At 43.2% G+C, this 21,402-nt stretch overlaps 1 protein-coding gene across 1 annotated transcript in view; it reads right to left on the bottom strand.

Annotated features, from left to right (window-relative positions):
* The window catches only part of PLCB2 (phospholipase C beta 2), a 453,229-nt gene that overhangs the window by 194,475 nt on the left and 237,352 nt on the right, over positions 1-21,402 (bottom strand). The window contains exons 5-6 of the mRNA XM_069208592.1: positions 20,916-20,995; positions 17,937-17,990 (exon numbers count right to left, since the gene is read on the bottom strand). Of these exons, the coding sequence (XP_069064693.1) occupies positions 17,937-17,990; positions 20,916-20,995 (134 nt within the window). The remainder of the gene's footprint in view (positions 1-17,936; positions 17,991-20,915; positions 20,996-21,402) is intronic.

Genomic DNA, 21,402 nt, shown 5'->3' with positions numbered 1-21,402 from the left:
AGGAAATGGCGTAAAAACTATGATCCTGACCGGAAATCCACTTACAAACTAGCCCTTCTTAACTATCACCGACTACGTAACATCGCGCATGCCGAACATGCCACCGAGATTATTTTACAATCTCAGAATTGCCCCAAAGTGCTGTTTGAAGTAGTTAAGGAACTTTCTGGTGACTCCCGTTTATCTAAGCCCCCTGATCTTGACCCTAAAAAATGCAACGATCTGGCAAATTTCTTTGCGGATAAAATTGACAAAATTTATTCTGAATTCCACAACGACTCTAACAATCCCAGCACTAGCACTAAACCTCAATCCAACCACCTTTTTCTTTCTTCTATCACTCAAGAAATGACTCAAGTTAATAATATTAATTTACTTAATGATTGGCTCCCCATGGATACTGCCTCCTTTTCTAAGATTCTTACAAGCATCAAGTCTGGCTCCCCGCATGATCCTATCCCCATTACGGTTCTTCAAAAGCTAGACCCTTCCATACTTACTTCCATTATGCAGTTTCTTAACATGTCACTTATGGAAACTTATGTTCCTGCTTTGTGGAAGCACGCAATGGTCCTTCCTTTATTAAAGAAAAATAACTCTGATCCGGAAATTTTCTCCAATTTTCGCCCAATTTCTCTCCTTCCTCTTTTTTCCAAAATTCTGGAAAAACATGTTAATTTTCAATTGACCCAGTTTGTAGAAACCAGTAATATCCTCCATCCTTCTCAATCTGGTTTTCGTGCCGGCTATTCAACGGAGGCAACTTTACTGGGTGTGACTGAAAATATCCGTCAACAAATTGATAAAGGTGAAACAGTAGCTCTCATCCTATTGGATTTAAGCGCAGCTTTTGATACTGTATCTCACTCTTCTCTTTTAAAAACTCTTAATATCAAGGGTATTGGCGGCAAAGCCCTCTTGTGGCTGTCCAGCTTTTTATCCAATAGGACTTTTCAGGTTTTTTCTCACACAGCTTCCTCTCTGATTCATGCATCTCCTTACGGAGTCCCTCAGGGCTCCATTCTTAGTCCACTACTTTTTAATATATATGTCAGTCCTTTGGCAAGCATAGCAGAACAAGCTGGTCTAACTATCTATTCTTATGCTGATGATACTCAACTTATTTTTTCACTTTCTCCCAAAGAAACCTCTAACTCTTCCTCTTTGCAAATAGGACTATCTAAGATAGCCAATTGGATGCATTTTAATAAACTCAAACTTAATGGAGGAAAGACAGAACTCCTCATTTTTGGAAACAAAAAATCACTCTGGGGCCCCCAACATTGGCCCTCTGAGATGGGTGCCCCCCCAATCCCTTCTCTTTCTGCATGTAACCTGGGCATCATTATTGATGACCAGTTGACTATGAAACAGCAGGTCACCAAAGTGGCTTCTACCTGCTTTGCTATCCTGAAGTGGCTTCGTAAAATTCTCTGGATGCTTCCTGTGGCTGCTCAAAGAACCGTGGTCCAAGCGCTGGTTATTTCTAGACTGGACTACGGTAACGTGCTCTATTTGGGTGCAAATAAAGAAGTATTACACAAACTTCAAGTTGTTCAGAATTCTGCGGCCAGGCTTCTTTGTCAACTTCCCAGAATTGCTCCCACTTCTGGTGCACTTCATGAACTACACAGTGAAAACACCACAAAAATACACCACGCAGGTTTAGAAAAATATATGATATTTATCTGGTTAAATTAGGGTCAAAACAATAAAGATTCAATAAGCACAAGTTGAGATATCACTTTTGAAAGATTAAAAAGAGTCTTAAATCTTAGAAATCAACAGTTGTCTCTTGTTTGCACACAGTACCTGGTTTGCGTAAAAAATAACACACACGGAGACCGCAGAGGAGGAGATGCGTGGAAAAATAGGGTGTGGGTCGGATTTTCTGACGTGGCACAGACGATGCGTTGTTTCTTTCCACGCTCAGACTTGGTTCCTCACTGCGATGCGGGGATCGTTTTGACGCCCTGGGACAATACAGGGAAAATCCTGGGTGTGCAGGAAGAAGTCACTAGAGTTGCTTCGATCCAGTAGGAAATGCATCCAACTTTCTGTTGCACCGCAGTTGAATCTTCACTCACGAAGTCGGGCGATTTCTTCGTCGCAAGGCAGGCTGTGTGTCATTTCTGGCAGGCTGTGGGTCTATTTTCAGTGCACAGAAGTTTCCTGAAGAGGTGAAGTATTTTTTCCCTGAGACTTCAGAAAACAGGAGGCAAGCTCAATCCAAGCCCTTGGAAAGCACTTCTCAGCAAAGTCAGAGGGCAGCAATGCAGCAGGGCAACAGCAAGGCAGCAGTTCTTCTCAGCAAAGCAGTCCAGATGAGTCATTTGGGCAGCCAGGCAATTCCTCTTGACAGGTTGCAGGTTCAGGTCCAGAAGTGTCTGATCTGGTGGGGTCAGGGACCCAGTTAATATACCCAAAAATGCCTTCGAAGTGGGGGAGACTTCAAAGTGGTTTAGAAGTACACAAGGTCCCCTTTCAGTACAGGTCTGTCTGCCAGGCTCCCAGTAGATTTGACAGTCCATCGAGTGAGGGTGGGCCCCTAGTCTTTGAAATGTATGTATCATGCATCTCCACCCTTCCAACATAGGAAGACCCATTCAATATGCAGTTGAGTGCAGGTGAGACTGAATATCCTGTGTTTGTGGTTGTCTGGGTGAAATGCAGAAGGATGCTGTCAACCAGCCCAGCCAAGACGTTGACTGGCGACAGGCTGTAAGGCACAGATGGATTTTAAGTGCAGAGAAATTCTCACTTTCTAAAAGTGGCATTTCTAAAATAGTAATATAAAATCCAACCTCACCAATAAGTAGAATTTTCTATTACAATTCTGGCCATACTAAATATGACCTGGTTACCCCTTTCTGATCAGAATCTACCACTCAAACAGTATATGAGGGTAGCCCTAATGCTATCCTATGAAAGGAGCAGGCCTCATGCTAGTGGAAAACGAATTTAGGAGTTTTCCACCACCAGGACATATAAAACACACATGTACATGTCCTGCTTTATACCTACATAGCACTCTGCCCTATGGGTTACCTAGGGCCTACCTTAGGGGTGACTTATATGTAGAACAAGAGGAGTTTAAGGCTTGGCAAGTACTTTTAAATGCCAAGTTGAAGTGGCAATGAAACTGCACACACAGGCAATGGCAGGCCTGAGACATGGTAAAGGGGCTACTTAAGGTGCCACAACCACGGCTGCAGGCCCACTAGTAGCATTCAATTTACAGGCCCTGGGCACATGTAGTGCACTTTACTAGGGACTTACAAGCAAATCAACAATGGCAATTGGAAATATACGAAAGTTACCATGTTTAAGGGAGAGAGCATTAAGATTAAAACGGGTGGTAGGATCAATTCAAAACCTGCATTTTGTAGTATGTTTGGTAGTGCTGCAATGGTATCACTCAGATTCCACAAACTGCTATTTACTAACCTACGTGTGGAAGTCAATACCTATCTCTGCACATGTATGTGTTTTAGTAGTAAATGTAGGAGTTATGGAGAGTGGCTGAAAAATAGAGAATACTTTAACTACATGGCAATGGTTTAGTGAGGAGTATGGAATGGGTTTGGGAGAGCTCAGAAGGATTTAGGAATGCACATTCATCCACCCAGAAACGAGTAAGTCCATTCCTATTAACAACTGCACTTCTAAAGTGAGTACAGCCAAAAAGGACCCAAAACAGTATTAAATGTGCTCCAACTCAGGCCTGGAGCATATCCACCACTACAAATGCCCAACCACTTGTACTACCACACCCCGATAGAAAATATTGGAGACAGAGGCCTAAAATACAACTCCATATGAAATAACGTTAAAAGGAATTAATTTATTTTGCCTTTTTAAAAAAATATATAAATGCAATTAAATGTTAAAAAATTATATATAAATAAATAGTATGCTATTGTAAAATATGTATTAGCCTTTTTAAAATTGAAAATAAATGTAACATTATTTTTGTAAGTAATTAAATGCATTTAAGTTAATTCTATGCATACTTTAATAAAAGACATACATAAACTTAATAGTATATTTTTTCAACTTTAAAAAGCCATAAAAATCAAACGTTACGTAAAAAACATAAAATGAAACATTTAGACTACCATTCAAATACTACAACTAAAAGTATTGTTTAAAGTGCGATTACTGTCGCAGATCTCTAGTCAATAGTGCAAATAACAATTTCATTTGTCTTTAGTCATTTTTCCTATGGTCAAAGGCTTGTCGGTCTGATAGCTTTCCTTGTTGCTTGTGTGCAAGCGAAAACAAGGCTTTGAGTCTGTTTGGTAGAAGAATAGCAATGCCTCTCTACAGCTTCTGAAATTCTGATTTATGAACAGATGCCAAAATCATCTCCTAGTGTATAGCGATTTTTACAAGCGTAAAATGTGTGACAGTTTCAGGTCCTTGGACAGAGCAGTGGCATAGATCATAAGAAACTGGGTCTTTATGCCAGTTTCTGTGGGCTGACCTGACAGAGCAGATGCTGTCAGGCAATTATAAAAGCATCACTGGAGAGGGATCGTGGCTTCACCCACCTAAGTAGATGTTTTATTTGTGCAGAAGTTGTGACCTTCTACAAAAAAGCGATTGTCCACCAGACCGCTGTGATCATTTTATTTATTTATCCAGCTGCCTAAGCTTGGAATTTCAGGGGCACCCACAGGGCATAGTAATGCTATTACAGTGTGTTAGATAACTAGATGATATATGGTGTTTTTCTCTGCCAGCAGCTCAGATGGGAAGAGGACAGTCATTAACCTACATGGATGTTTATTCTGCTTGAACGTGCAACTATCACCTGACATTTTAGCATACACCAATATTATTGTACAGTTCTTTGCTTTCTGTAATGCTTCACATCTTCATACAATATTCCTTTAAAGACAGACCTATTGTCATTGCACCTGCTTGATAGTACATAAAGCTACCAGGAGCGTTTTCGTTCTAAACTTCAGGAACAATGTCTCTTTCACTTCAGAAAAGATGTAGTCGAGATAGAAAGTCCACGTTTTATGATTTTCAGGCAACTAGGTCTCAGTAATAATATGTGCCCATATGTGCCTTCTTGCTGATGACTTGCCTTTGTGTAAATAACTATACTGATGGTATTCTCAAGTACTCAAATTGCGAATTTGGAAATAGCAAAACACGGCTGGAAAACAGCACGGGTTAACTGAATTTTAGGTCAGTGAATAAACCAAATGACTACAGAAAGCAGTGAAACATTGCAATCAATCTTTAAAAAGACATGCAAACCTCATGAATGGTGACTTTAAAAAGAGTAACTTTGTTTTAATGCTCATTCGTCACAAGTATACCCTCCATCAAAATTGGAACGCTGTTCTAAATATTCATCAGCAAATCTGTACAGGAGTATTTTTGCATACTTCTTTGAAAATGTAAATCCGTGCAATGATAAACAAACAGGTGAAATGCAAATATTCAAGTGATATGACGAGATCGGTTTTGTTGTTTGCTTTTATGCAAAATTTTGCTGTACCTAATTGACCACTTCAACCAACTGACATCAACGGAGACTTCTTGACTTGAAATATTAGAAAGACGCCAATTTGCATGTACCACAACCATAGACTGCAAGCATTTTGCTTGAAAAAATGAAATGCGTTTTAGTCAGGTAAAGATATTTCTAAGAGCATGATGTATCTGTCAAATGGTTTTACTCATCATGCAACTATGGGAAAAAGTGTTGATACACAAGGGCCTTATGCACAGCATTCTTAAGTTTCTGTCTTCTGAGTATAAATAGCAAGTACAATTTTTGTTGACGGGTCACTTTTGATGCTCTTGTGGGTCTTCTATCACTTCCCAAATCTGCATTTTTTGTGGATTTGTGTAAAGTTTAGGACTGTCCTTTATACTAGGCCTGACGGAAATTAAAATTACCTCGGCACAATCCACATAATTTCCTCAAACTTCCCCCGTCCCTTTTCTCTTGTCTCTTCTCTCTCCCTTTTTTCTTTTCAGTCTACCCCAAGTCACAACGTGATCTCCACATCCTTTCTTGTATAGCTACTCTCTCCTCTTCCCACACTTCTGTATCTTTCTAGTTTCTACCTTTTACCCTCTCTCCTTTCGTCTTCCGCTTTCCATTCTCTCCTTCTTTTAGTCTGTTTCTCTTTCATCTCTTCCCACCTCCTTCTCTCATGCATGTCTCACTCTATCTCCACTTTCTCTTCTCTTCTCTCTCCCTGTACCTTTCCGTTCCCTAAACCCTCCTCTATTCCTTACCACCTATCCCTCTATCATTTAATTTGTTCTTCTCCTCTGTCTCCCTTTTCTTCCCCATATCTCTGTGATCTTCATACTCTTAAAGAAAAGAAAAATATAGGTAGGTATGTGGAAAAAAAATTCTATCCTTGTGGCTTGGTAAGTAAACTACAGCTGTTATAGGACAGGCAGTGTCACCATCTCTCTGGTCCCTGATACAGAACAATAGATAGCTACACACCTAATAGCCTTGCTGCACCACCCTGCACCATCAGAAAAGGCAAGAAATGCACCATATCTACAAGATACCACATGTTTCTGTCCTCTCCCCCTGCCCTGGTGCACAAATTGATGCCTGTGCCAATGCAGGCACCATGGTGCAATGGTGCCTGCGTTGTGGGGATGATTGTTTTTGTGCAGTAAGGGACCATTTACTGCACAAAAACAATCAATGGAGGCAATTTCCTTCTTCTTTGTGTGCTACAGAATGCAGCACCCATAAAAAGAGAAAAAAAGGAGGAGAAATAAAGATATTTATACCCGTTACATCACTCTTACACCACCCCTGGGGTGGCACAAGCTTTTGACACATTCCCAGATTAAGTGTCAGAATCCATGGATGTTGCGCAGGAACACCCATGCAACACCCATGGAAACGCCTCCCTGACATCGGCGGTTTCTCCATGAGGGAGGGGAAGCGTCGCCCACTGTGCACTACGGGTGAAAAACATTAAATGGCAGTGGAATTATTTCATTGCCATTTTATCTTTTCACCCGATGTTTGCGCTGCAGTGCCCCGAGCTAAAAGACATGGGGTATATACTCTGCTGAAGACTGGAGCAGTGGCTGGCTAGATGCTCCAAAGTGCACGTCACTTTGGCCGGCTGTTTTCTGCCGGCCAAAGTGACATGCACACTTTGCAGCTCTCCACTCAACTGTCTTAAGACAGCTGGGTGGAGGCCAAGCACAAGCCTCCAGGGCCTGAAGGAGCATCTGGCCAGCCTGCTGCACCCAATCCAGGCACTTTTCTCATGCTGTTTAACAGCATGAGAGCAGTGTCTGGCTTGGTCAAGGGATCTCCACAGCAGACTGCAGTTTGCAGAGCACCTAGTGGGATGTGTTGCAATCAGTAAGTACCCTTTTATTTTCAGTTAACATGGCATTTTGGAGGGAGGGATTGTTTTATTATGGGCTTTTGGAGGGGGGTTATTTTATCTTGAGCTTTTGGAGGGAGTGGGAATCTTTTTTGGGAAGTAGTGGGGCACTTCGCTTGCCACACTGCTTTTTAAGGTTACCAGCCACCCCTGCTCCCTGACGCAAAGTAAGGTAACTCAGCAACTTGTGCTGGGGTGCCTTACTCCATATCTACAAGGCCATGTAAAGCCACGCAAAAAGTGGCTTTGAGTGGCGCTGTAGATATTGGTGTGCTGCCGGCATCACCGGTGCATCACAAAAAGGGAACATGGGCCTTCTACCTAAGAGAACAAACAACCAGATTGAGAAGATATATTCTGCATAAAACTGGCATCCTGGAGGGCTTTAGCATAGACCATCCCAGCTGGTCTCCTAATCAACAACCTTCCTATTCAAAGTTTAACATCCTTTAGTAAGGCTCATATCGGGATGGCTTAAAGTGAGTCTGTCCAGGCAGAACTCTGCCCTCTAATTTTCCTTCCTCCTGACTTGCTTCTCCTCTTTTCAACACAAAAAAGACTTACAGAGTAGGTGGCCCAGTTCCTGTATCAGCACAGGGACTGGATTGGGCAGAAGCATCACAAACCTAACACAGGACCTGTGGACCATACAAAAGAAAAATTACTGCAAAGTATGGTCATAATCTGAGCACGTCTATTTCTGTCTCTTTCAAATCCATCCTTTAGGTCCTGGGCTCGCGCCTCACGCCGCGCAGCCCCTCCAGACTGTGCCCGTGCCTTCCACCCTGCCTTCTGGCTGCCCTCTGCCCTCGCTGCTGCTCACTGTAAGGTCTGTAACTGTGTCTCCTGTACTTGCATTGTATTTCGGTTTTAAATTGTGCCTTTTTGTGCCCTGTACTGATTGAGTGCTTCTTAGCACTTTTTGTGCCTGCCCTGTTGTGAGCTCCCCTCCCACCCGTTTTGCGGCTCCCCCGAGCCGTTCTTCTCTGCTGCTGCGTCCCTGCGGCCCCTCAAACCCCCATTCACTCCCGCCTCCCAGCTGCTCCTCCCTCCCGCCTCCCACCTCACCTTCTTAATGGTGGCCGCTGTGCGGCCGCGACGCTGGCGCGCCAGTCTGCGCCCGTCCCCCTGGCCCTTGCTGCCTGACCCCCTGAGGCAGCATTACTCCTCCACCATACTTCACGCCCTCAACCCTGGACAACACCCCACCTGCACTCAGGCCAACCCCAAGCACACACACAGATCGTTCACATGTCACGCATGCCGCTTCTCCTGCACTCCCACAAACACCAACAACACTAACACACACCACACCAGCACGCACCATAACCACAACAGCCCCCGCAACCACTTTAACTGCATACTCCTAAACACCCGCTCCGTCCACAGGCACGCCATCGAGCTCTGGGACTTGATCACTACACACTCCACTGACATCACCTTCCTCACGGAAACTTGGATGCACCCCTCATCAGAACCCGACATAGCCATAGCCGTCCCAGAAGGCTACAAAATCTCTTGCAGAGACCGCACAAACAAGCCAGGAGGAGGCATCGCCATCATACACAAAAGCACCATCAACATCACCACCAACACCCTCGACACCCTAGACAGCGCAGAACACCTACACTTCTTAATTCACATAAACGCCAACATCACCCTCAGCGGAACCCTCATTTACAGACCACCTTTCTGTGACGCCATTGCTGATACCATCAGCTCCCACGCCCTCATCTCCACAGACTATATTCTCCTTGGTGAACTCAACTTTGACCTGGAAAACACCCACGACCACAAGTCCACAACCCTGCTAGACAACCTCACGAACCTAGGGCTCAAACAACTGGTCACCTCACCCACTCACTCAGCAGGACACACTTTTGACCCAATCTTCACCTCCAGCAATCACATCACATTCAGACACACCACTGAACTCCACTGGACCGACCACCACTGCGTCCACTTCTCCTTCACGAAACCCCCCACCCACTACTGACAACACACCACACCCTACCGAATGTGGGACACGATCCCCATAGAACACCTGAACGCCAAGCTCACACAAACTCCACCCCCCTTCACCAACGACTCCAACATCGCTGCTCAGAACCTCACACACTGGCTAACAACCTGCGCAGACTCCCTCGCCCCACTGAAAAGTAACAGCAACACCCGCAACATCAAGACTGCCCCCTGGTTCACCACTGAACTCCAAGCCTCCAAGCGTGAATGCCGCAAAACTGAGAAAGCATGGCGCCAAGAGCCCTCCTTGAACAACTTCTCCACCCTCAAAATTACTATACGCAAACACCACCAACTCATCCGGACCACCAAAAGGGCCTATTACAAAGAACGCATGGTTAGTAACTCACAAGCAAGGAACTCTTTACCATAATCAAAGAGCTCACCAAACCCAAATCCCGCACCATCGACCCCCGTCACACACAAAACCTTTGCAACTCCCTCTCCAACTACTTCCACCTCAAAATCTTAAGAGTTTCACACCATCAACACCCACCACCACCACCACCGACATGACCAACAACACAACACCCTCCTACCCCAACCAACTCCACAACTGGACCCCCACCAACGACGAAGATACCGAAAAAAACATAACCTCCATCAACTCAGGTTCCCCCACAGACCCCTGCCCCCACCACATCTTCAACAAGGCCAGCCCAATCATCGCTCGCCAGCTCCGCGCCGTAATCAACAGCTCCTTCGACTCCGCAACCTTCCCGGACACCTGGAAGCACGCCAAAGTCACTGCACTACTCAAAAAGCCCAAAGCAGACTCGGAAGACCTCACCAACGACCGCCCCATCTCTCTTCTCCCCTTCCCCGCCAAGGTCGCTGAGAAGCTAGTGAACGCCCAACTGTCTCACTTTCTAGAGGAAAACAATGCATTCAATGCCTCCCAGTCTGGATTTCGTTAGCACCACAGCACTGAGACCGCCCTCATCGCCTGCACTGATGACATCAGAACCAGAGTCAACAAGGGCAAGACCGTCGCACTCATCCTCCTGGACCTCTCCGCAGCCCTCAACACTGTTTGCCACCAAATCTTCCACGCACGCTTTTTCGACGCAGGAATCCGGCACAAGGCCCTAGACTGGCTCACCTCCTTCCTCGCCGAAAGAACCCAGAAGGTCCGCCTCCCTCCCTTCCAGTCCCCAGCAACCAAGATCATCTGCGGGGTCCCCCAAGGGTCCTCCCTCAGCCCTACCCTCTTCAGCATTTGCATGGCCCCGCTCGCCAACATCCTCCGCCCCCACAGAATCACCATCATCTCATACGCAGACGACACCCAGCTCATCATCTCCCTCACCAGGAACCCCTCCACCGCCAAGACAAACCTCCACGCCGGACTCCTCAACACCACCAAATGGATGACAGCAAGCCACCTCAAACTCAACTCCAACAAAACAGAAATCATCATCTTCGGCCCCAACAAGACAGTATGGGATGACTCATGGTGGCCCACTGCCCTCGGACCACCCCCAACACCCTCCACCCACGCACGCAACCTCAGCATCATCCTAAACTCATCTCTCTCCATGGCCCAGCAAATCAACACCATATCATCCTCCTGTTTCAACACCCTTCACATGCTACGGAAGACATTCAAATGGATTCCCATAGAAAACAGAAAACCGTCACCCATGCACTCATCAGCAGCAGATTAGACTACGGAAACACCATCTACGCTGGTACTACAGCCACGTTTCAGCAGAAACTCCAGCGTATCTAGAACGCAGCTGCACGTCTCATCCCCAACCTGCCACGCCACAAACACATCTCCGCTCATCTCAGATCCCTTCAGTGGCTGCCCATCAGCAAGAGGATCATCTTTAAAGTCCTCATCCACGCTCACAAATCCCTCCACAACACTGGACCAGCCTACCTCAACGAACAAGTAAACTTCCACGCACCCATTTGACTCCTCCGCTCTGCTGACCTCGCCCTCGTCACACTCCCCCACATCCAACACACCACCTCCGGAGGCAGATCCTTCTCCTACCTCGCCTCCAAGACCTGGAACTCCCTCTCCACCAGCCTACGCAAGACCCAGGACATCCTGACTTTCAGAAAGCACCTAAAGACATGGCTTTTTGAGCAGTAATATTGAGACCCTATCAGGTGAGTAGCGTGCGTAATAAATTTTTTGATTAATTGATTGATGGGGGGACGCGCTTGCTGGTTGCTGGTGGAGGCGCGGCTGGCTGTGAGGGCAGGAGCCATTTAAATTCATTACCGTGCTCCCGCCTCGCGGGACGCGCTTGCTGGTTGCTGGTGGAGGCGGCGGTTGACGGTGAGGGCAGGAGCCCTTTAAATTCATTACCGCACTCCTGCCTCGCGGGGCGCGCGGGCGGCGCCCGGGCCAAGGGCGGGCCGTCCTTTGCCCGTCATCGACTGGAATAGGCTGGGCTGGGCCCCCCCTCTAACATTTCTTTTTTCCATTTGGTGGTAAATTCTCTTGGAAGTTGTCAAAGGAGGCGTGGGAGATCGACATCCAAAATGGGGAAGAGAAAGATTAATCTGCAAAAAGGGAAGGTGGCCCAGCTCCTTATGTCAGTCTTCTATTACCAGCTATTTATCCTCTGTGAATGGGGCCATTGAATCTGGACTAGAGCAAGTTGAAGAAAGGATTGGGGCTGTTCGAAATACTGCTCAGCAGCCCCTATTGGAACCTATTGTCCATATAACTACTAATTCAAAGGATGGGTCACCTTCATTGGCTTCGCCTATTAACATAATACAATCTGCTCAATGTAATATGCCCCCACCAGTTTTACCCAAACATTTGGCCCGAAGTGTTAATTCGTCCTTGGAACGCTCCCCGGCGCTTTCCCCACCATTGAAGAAGAGGAGGGCGGGTAAAAAGACCAGGAATATAAAAAAGACGCTAGGCTCGAAAAAGAGAACACACATTTCAACGGCAATTAGTCCCAATGAATCACTTGTTTTGGTTTCAACAAATGAACATCCTAAAAGCAATGATGCTTATAGCGACCCTTTTGATGTAATAGACTCTTTACTTCCATCTTTTTGCACTACTCTAGAGGAGAAACTTACTATCATGATTACTAAAAAACTAGATTGTTTTTGTGATAACGTGCTTAGTACTTTTGCTCAGTTACCAAATTCAGGAGTACTAACCAAGGGAACGGCACAGAGCCGGGATGTGCCAACAAAGGTAAACCAACTACCCATATTGATATCCTACGATGCCGGTACACTTGTGGCCAGACCTTCGGCTATACCTGGCCTAGGTAATGCTGTGACTAGTTTGCCGCAAGCAACTCCTAAATAAGCCACCCCTCCTGGCCCAAATTGTCCATTATCTAATAATTCTATTAATCAAGCAGATGTCTTGCATTTACCTCCTGATTGTATTCCATACGTTTTGGTGTTATCAAATGTACCTTCTCTAGACAGCAACAAAAAAGAAGACACCCAAGCCTTGATTAGGAATTCTGCTCAATGGCTGAAATCTAAATTTAAGGCTAAATATCATCTGAATAACAAGATCCTTATGGCACGTAGAGTGAAGCAGGTGGGCCATCGAAGACATAGGGTCTACGGAGGCTGTGTCGTAATTAATTTTGCTCACCCGTGTTCAGTTGATCACCTTTTGGCAAATTCAGATTGTTCTATTTCCCAGACAAAGGGATACAAATACATACGTTATATCATTTTTACGACCATTCCCTTTTTCCTCAATGTACCAGTGTTGTCTCTAGCTATCATAGTTTAGCTCCTGTTAGGCCATACGCGCTGGTAAATGTTCCCACTAGTAATTGTCTTCTGCCCTTTAACTCTCTTGACGAGAATGATTGACTTAAGGTTATCGCTAGTCCGGGTTACAAAAACCTGCCGAGATTAACGACTGATGATGACCATGACGAACTTGTACAGGACGATAGAGTGAAGATTCCTGACAGATCCCATTTAAACAATACTGATAGATTGGTGCCACACTTGGGATCAAAGCCTCTATCCTTGATTAGTTGGAATATTGCGGGGCTTTGATCTAAAATAAATAACCCGGACTGGGTGAGTTTTATATCATCCTTTGACATAATCTTCTTACTGGAAACTTGGTCCCAAGATACGTTTTTTCTGGATGGGTATACAACTCTTTATCAGCCGGCAGAAACTTCTACAATGGGAAGAGCACGTTGAGGTCTTTTAATGTTCATATCTTTACGATTACCATCACTGAAGGCTTCCTTAATTTGGTCCTCTCCTTATTTTATGATTGTTTTATTATCTATCAGGGGGGGTAAAGGTATTTTGATCTTAAATTTTTATAATAATGTCCCACGCGGTCTTCTTAAAAGAACGTTAGACGACACTGTGGATTTTATTGATTCCTCTATTGAATTGCAGGATGAAGATTTAGGGGGTCATTCTGACTTTAAGTCCCGCCGTCAGAATACCGCTGCGCGGTCAAAAGACCGCCGCAGTAATTCTGAGTTTCCTGCTGGGCGGGCGGGCGACCGCCAGAAGGCCGCCCGCCCGCCCAGCGGGAAACCCCCTTCCACGAGGATGGCGGCTCCGAATGGAGCCGGCGGAGTGGAAAGGGTGCGACGGGTGCAGTTGCACCCGTCGCGATTTTCAGTGTCTGCTATGCAGACACTGAAAATCTTGGTGGGGCCCTGTTAGGGGGCCCCTGCAGTGCCCATGCCATTGGCATGGGCACTGCAGGGGCCCCCAGGGGCCCCACGACACCCGTTACCGCCAGCCAGGTTCTGGCGGTCAAAACCGCCAGAACCAGGCTGGCGGTAAGGGGGTCGGAATCCCCATGGCGGCGCTGCCTGCAGCGCTGCCATGGAGGATTCCTCAGGCCAGGGGAAAACCGGCGGGAAACCGCCGGTTTCCCTTTTCTGACCGCGGCTTTACCGCCGCGGTCAGAATTGGTCTGGATGCACCGCCAGCCTGTTGGCGGTGCATCCGCGGTCCCCGGCCCTGGCGGTCCATGACCGCCAGGGTCGGAATGACCCCCTTAGTAGTCTTATGGGTCGGCAATTTCAATACCTCCTTATGTTGTCAGGAAAATTTTGAATTGTGCGCTATTCCTACTGAAGGCAGAGAATCGTTAATTCATTTTACTCATTCACCTGAAGGAGAAGCTCTGAACTCCTTCTTATGTTATTTTGATCTGGTTCATGTCAGGGAGAAAATGGCACTAGATTCTATAAATGTTCCAACGTTTACAGGGAATGTGAAGGGGAGTACCATCGATTTTATTCTTATTGGCTCCCCAGATTATCAATTAATCTGTGATTTCAAGACAATCCCTCACTGCGCCAGTCACCACAATCCTCTGTGTATCAACCTAGACTTAATTGTAGATCAGGTACCTAGGGATAAGGGATTGAGAAGAAATACTACTTTTCACATAAACTCTGCCTTACGTTTGAAGTGGGATAAAATAAACCCAAACAATTTTTAATCAAGAAATCATAAAATCTAGGTTCGACTCCATTAATATATGTTTATCTCAGCAGCTTGAACATGACAATATCGTTCAAGAATTTGAAATACTAAGTAATGCCATTTCACATGCCCTCGTGGTGGACAGGCCTACTATGGGTTTGCCCGGTCATAAATGGTTTGACTCTGCATGTTCTATTGCTCACAAAAAACTAAAAGATACCCTTAAATCAGTTTCTTCCTCCCGTCACTTCATTAAATCAGTAAGGGCCGAGTATAAGGCCACCATGGAAAAAAGGATAAGGTATAAGGCATGGGAAGAGCTTCAGGCCGCGTCCGATCTGAAGGATTCCTCAAAATTCTGGAAAGTGGTCAATCATTCCTATTTTACGGATAGTAATACTAAGGTTGATGATTGTCTTATTGTAGAAGTGTGGTTGAACCACTTTAGGAAAGTATTTGATCCAGATAATGATCTCCAGATCAGGGAGGAAACATCAACAATCGGACTAATATAGACCCCAATATAAATGCCTTAGATATTTCATTTGATCTACAACGGATCCTTGGAGCCATAAATCGCTCAAAACAAGGGAAGGCCCCCGGCCCTGATGGTGTCCCCATTGATATTTTTAAATCTATGCCTAATCTTTGGGGCCCTCTAGTAACAAACGTTTTAAGAAGTGCTGTTAAAACTAATATACTCCCTTCTTGGAAACTGGCAATTATTATCCCTATTTTTAAAAAGGGCAATAGGCAAGACCCTTCCTGTTACAGACCAATATCTCTGATTGACTCCACAGCTAAGATTCTGGGTAGTGTGATTTTATCTTGCCTGGAGGATTGGGTGCTACAGACACAGATTTTATCTCCAATTCAATTTGGTTTTCGACCTGGTTTGGGTACAGTTGAGCAAGTATTAAACTTGCATCTCATTCTTAACAAATATGTAATTGCCAAAAGGGAGCCAGTTCATATGGCTTTTATTGATTTATTCAGCACCTTTGACTTGGTAAATAGAGAGAAGTTGTGGCAAATTGCGGAAACTCTGGGATGTGATGTGACTCTACTGGATCTCATAAAGTGCCTTCAAATGGATTTAAAAGTGTCAGTTAAGTTTGGCCTATCGGGACAGAGAACCGTCCCCATTTCCTCTTTTAGGGGAGTGTGACCGGGATGTATTTTGGCCCCCTTTCTTTTTTTGATATATATTAATGGGCTTTATGATTTTTGATAAAAAATGGGATGGATGTGCCAAAGATTGGTCAGAGATTGCTCCCAGTTTTACTATATGCAGATGATGCTGTACTTATTGCACACACTGCAAATGGTTTACAAGGCCTGTTGGATCTTTTTTTGGACTTCATGTTGGACTTAGATTTAAAAGTTAATTATTCTAAAACATTTGTTATGATATGTGGCCCCCGAAATACGAAACCTAAAACATTTACTATGGGGGCAATATCATTAATAAGGTGAGGGATTTCTGTTATCTAGGTATGCATATAAGCTTTGGAATACTCACCTTAAATTTAAGACTCAGCAAATGTCAAGGAATACTGAAGCGATCTTTCGTTTTCCCTGAAAACTGGGCCATAGACCGTCTTCTCAGATAATGACGCTATATAACTCCAAGTGTGTCTCAGCAGCCCTACATGGGGCCGGAGTCTGGGGCTACATTAAAATACCCACTCTCCAACGTACCGAGAATACATTTAAGCGCAGATTATTGATGGTACCTAAGTGTATAGCAAACATCATTATCCACGAGGAGGTGGGCCAATGCTTTTTAGAGGACATGGTCTCTATTGCCCCCCTTTTGTTGTGGATTAGATGTTGGACGAACCCAGCGGCAAGTTTTGTGCAGGAATGTATTACTGAATGCACACAGTTGGCTAACTCGAACAGGATCCCCTGGCTCTCGTACTTGCAAACATCTTTTGATAAGCTGGGGCTTAGGTATATGTATGAAGAACCGCAACTGCTAACTACAACTGCAAGGCCCCTGTTGAAAGCATGTCACTCTGAGCATACCTTGCACATAAGACTTCATAACTGTTTTAACTTGAAATCTTTAGATTCTTATACCCAAATTGCTACAGCCTTACATATTGAACCTTATTTGACTTGGTTTTCATGCCCAAAAATATATTCTTTTGTAACTTTTTTTAGACTAAATCTGATTCATTTTAAGGTGGCCTTTCCCAAGCAGTGTATTTGGCAAAAAGATTTACCACCCTGCCCTTGCGATGCCAGCTCATAGCAAAGCACTTCTCATTTTTATCTCTTTTGCTCTCTTTATGCCTCCCCTAGAAATACTTTCATTTTACCTATTTTCCGCACATTAAGACCAATTCATTATAAGGAAGCTTTGATATATTTTCAGAAATTACTAAATGATAAAATTTGTTTTCAGTTTTTCAATTTTATTAGATCATCTATTGCTATTAGGAACCGGTATTAATACCCTGTAACTTATTAATCTAATTTCATGTTGACTTTTAAATCCTATTTTTATGTTCAAAATTTTATACCTTATATATGTGGTTTAGTATAGTTTTTATTCCAGAGGAAGAAAGGTTTTTATCATACTTTAGGGTATTTAAACAGTTTTTAGTATTATATTGCACGAAACTAGTAAACGATTTGATAAGAACATTGGAATATCTGTGAAAGAGGAACTTGGATAAGATCATTCATGCCATCTTTTTTTGGTAACATATGTAAGATGTGTTTTACTTTTTTTTCTGCCTGCTTGTTCTTCCGGAAATCTGATCTTAATTTGTACTTTTATGGCAATTGCCGAATAAGGTTCTTTGACTGACTGACTGATTGATTGATCCTTCCTTGCACTGCTAAGGTCTGTACCCTAAGAAAAGATAAGAGCACCTTTCTGGCCACTCACATACACCACCAAAACATTTCTCATATAGCTTCACGGCAAGTACAACACTCTTCCAAATAAGCACTCAACCACGGTGTACCAATAAATCTGATTAAGTGCTAAATAAACTTAAGCAAAATACCATACAATACTAGCACCAAAATAACATCAACAGATGTTGTTAAATTGGAAACATTGCTTCTACTCACTTTCGGACTGGGATTTTTCCCTCTGCGTTCAGCTGCAATTTTAACTTTACCAATCTGTGAAAAAAGTAGAGCATCAAATTTTTTGAAAATCAGTTTTGGCCAATAATTTACGGCATCAGTGACATGGGTATCTCAGCACCAGTCAAGCAAAAGTAAGGATTAGAACTCAGTTCACTAGAGTACACTGTCATGAACTAGTCATAGGACATTTACTTTATTTATTTGCCTTAGTTCTTGATATAATGTGTGAAGACCAAGGGCACAGACCAGTGGAACGCGCTCCTATATGGCATAGTATAACAATGAAATAAGAAGAGACATGTTACAAAATGTGAATGTAGGTCATCATGGAGATAGTGACATCTTTGGGGAGATCGGGTAAGAGTGGTGATGTACACTGTACATCTTTCTCCCATGGATTTTCTACACCAATAGAAATAAAAGTCAGACTAAACAGGTGTATCGACAGAAAACATAGGTGGACAACAAAACATTGTAAAAAGGAAGAAGAAATCAAATCTGTTGTGACAGGATCACGTTCACAGACAGACAACAGGTTGTACTACAGCCTCACAGTCACGTCCAGAGGTAATTATTTCTAAGTATAAGGTGTAAACATGCATAGCTTTACTTGAGAATCCAATTTTACAACAAGAAAAATATTTTAAAGAAATTGAAGTAACTCCTGTTTCAGAAAATACAGCATTTTTTGGTGAGATGTATAAAAGAAACTGCTAAAATATTGAAGGTAGGCGCTGTACCAAACAGCTTGCGCCGAAAGTTAAATAGGGCAAGGATGGGGAAATGTGATTAGCAAACAGACACTCGACTGATCCATTTCACATTGAAAGTTGAAATTTTTAATTTGTTCTGGAGAAAAACACTCTTTATTAATACCAAGTTTTAAGTTATTTTTGTTGCATAATAGTGGCGGTCTGGTGTAATTTGTGAATCAAGGCTTAATGTCAGACTTGAGCCTGCAAGTGCCACCATTTCAGATGATGCATCTATGGGCAAAGCCCCTTGCCACTGTGTCCCAAAGACATCATGCTGCACAGATCTTGCACAAAGGACCATAAAATTGGTTGTTGTTATCCCATGCAACTACATGACATTTGAGGATTGCAAACATGGTTGTCTTGGTTGCCTCTATCAATAATCCACAGGTACCACTCTACCAAAAGTGGAGTGGAGGTGCTGGAGAGACAAACACTCATCCTTTGCATCACTGTTCTGTGGTTAGTTTGATTATGCATGAATTACATTTATTCTGCTACATAAAGGTATTTTGGCCCAGTCAACAATTTACATAAAATCAGTGGATCTTGAGAATAAAAAAAAATCCTTTCTAAGCAGGTTAGGTTTCTAATTACCTTGTGCAGGGAATTCCTAAAGAGGAGAGCAAGGGGCAGTACTGCAAAATACTCTGCCTCCTCTGTCTTTAAGTTTGCCCTATGGGATGTCCATGGTTCAACCTTGCCAGGAGTACCCAGAATGATTCCACATCACAATGAATGATCAGAAACACAGCCACTTTTTATTCATGGCTGAAGGACAAAAAGCCCCCCCAGGTAACAGTGTCTATTTACATGAAAACAAAGCTGCTAGACCAGGGAGAATATTGGAATATTGGAAACCATTTCAAGAATTTCAGTGAGATAATGTGTTCATTGAAGTGATTAGTGTGTATAATGTAGGCCTCAGAGTCACAGATTGGCTGATGTAACTTTTCAACCTTCCTAGATTTCTAAAAAAACAATGCCACTGAATTCAAATGAGTATTGCCAACCTTTGGATTCAGCATTTTTGAAGCCTATAAAACCAATTGTTGTTCTAGTAGTTGCTGCTGATGTTGTTACTGTCATTAGTGTAACATATGCCACATGGATGCACACAATCCTCAGTCCATCATTTCCATTAGGCGACTTTAGCTTGTAGTAACATAGGATTAAACAGTTTGAAAATCAATCCATTCAAAGTGTTCTGCATTCATTGTATATTTGTTGCGGCTCCATCACTCCTTTAGTCACTCACTTAATGATTAGTTGGCAATGGATAGATGGCCATCTATTTACAATGGGCATATAAATGTGCACCCAAAGGTCTCCAGAACTACTCTTTATATCCCTCTCTTTCACCCCACATACATTGGAGCAGATCCTCTATACTAGTTCGCTTCTGCTATCTTCTTGAGAAAACAGAGCAACAACAAGGCAAGCAGAAAAGCTATTCTGTTGTGGACCCAGGCAATTGCACACCCCTAATTCTCCTTTGTGTTCCAGAGGACTATGTTCCATCCTGGAGTAGGATTAGTATTTGGTGCTCGTTAGTCTGACTTCATCATGCTGTTCCTGAGAGGGCTGGGTGGGTTTACTTTGAATGCAAGGTTATTGTTTAAGCTGCTTTTAATCACTTGTAAATCAATGAAGTGGAACCCATTCTTTAACTAAGGGAGATGGTATACTTATTTGGAAGACTAAGATCTCCCTGGATTAAGGGAAACATATTTTGGTTTTGCTAATATTTAAAAAAACAAAACAAAGCGAGCAACATAACCATTCCTGGAATGATAACATGGAATAAACTCCCAACTGGTCATCAAGTCACCATTCTTTAATAAATGAAGAATAAATAAAAACTGAAACAATTGCTTGCATTTCTTGTTCTAATGTGTTTTTAATGTTTTATAAGCTATATATAAAGATTGTTTTGACAAATACTCAACTCTATGGTTACTTAAATTTCTTAAATACTGCATTGTCAATAAGTCGAATTTTACAATTCCTTCATTCCCTATATCATAACAGTATCATTTGCTTTGTTTGCATTGAGGAACATGCCTGACAATAGCAGCATTCTAATTGACATTGTATTTTCTCAAAGTTAACATAACCAGCTTTTATCTTTGAAATCACAATACTATGAAAGCACTATCAAATTCTTACATTTGATCAACTCGAATGTAATACAATGACTTACATTTTTTCCAGGAATGTGTACCGAGATGCATTGGTTGTTAGCGGATTTAAGACAATGGATAGGATATCAGCAGCCCAGTTCTGAAAATAAATATTATATTTGTGTATGAAAAGTCAGAAATGTCATTTTCTATTCTTTCAATTACAGTATTTAAAACATCAATATGTGAGTGACCAGAACATCAACAAAAACGGTGACTTGACAGTTAGATTAGAATTTGACTTAAAGGGTGTGCTTAGAGTTCCCTTAGAATATAGAGATACATATGTTGTGAATTCGCCCTGAAGAATACTATCAATTGTTTACTTAACTATTTGCTCTAAAACAAGCTCATTCATCTAGACCAATCTATTTCCCGGCACAAGTCACTACATCAGCTTCAGAGTTAAATCACTAATTTTTTTAAGTCTGACTCTCACAATCACTATAACATTGCGAAGGCCTCCAGATTGTATCCCACTTTGGGTCTGAGTCACCAACCCCAGTC

The sequence above is a fragment of the Pleurodeles waltl genome, chromosome 9, assembly GCF_031143425.1.
Source record: "Pleurodeles waltl isolate 20211129_DDA chromosome 9, aPleWal1.hap1.20221129, whole genome shotgun sequence".
Classification (NCBI taxonomy): Eukaryota; Metazoa; Chordata; class Amphibia; order Caudata; family Salamandridae; genus Pleurodeles; species Pleurodeles waltl.
The sequence above is the reverse complement of the archived record's forward strand: the minus strand, read 5'-3'. Positions and strand labels throughout refer to the sequence as shown.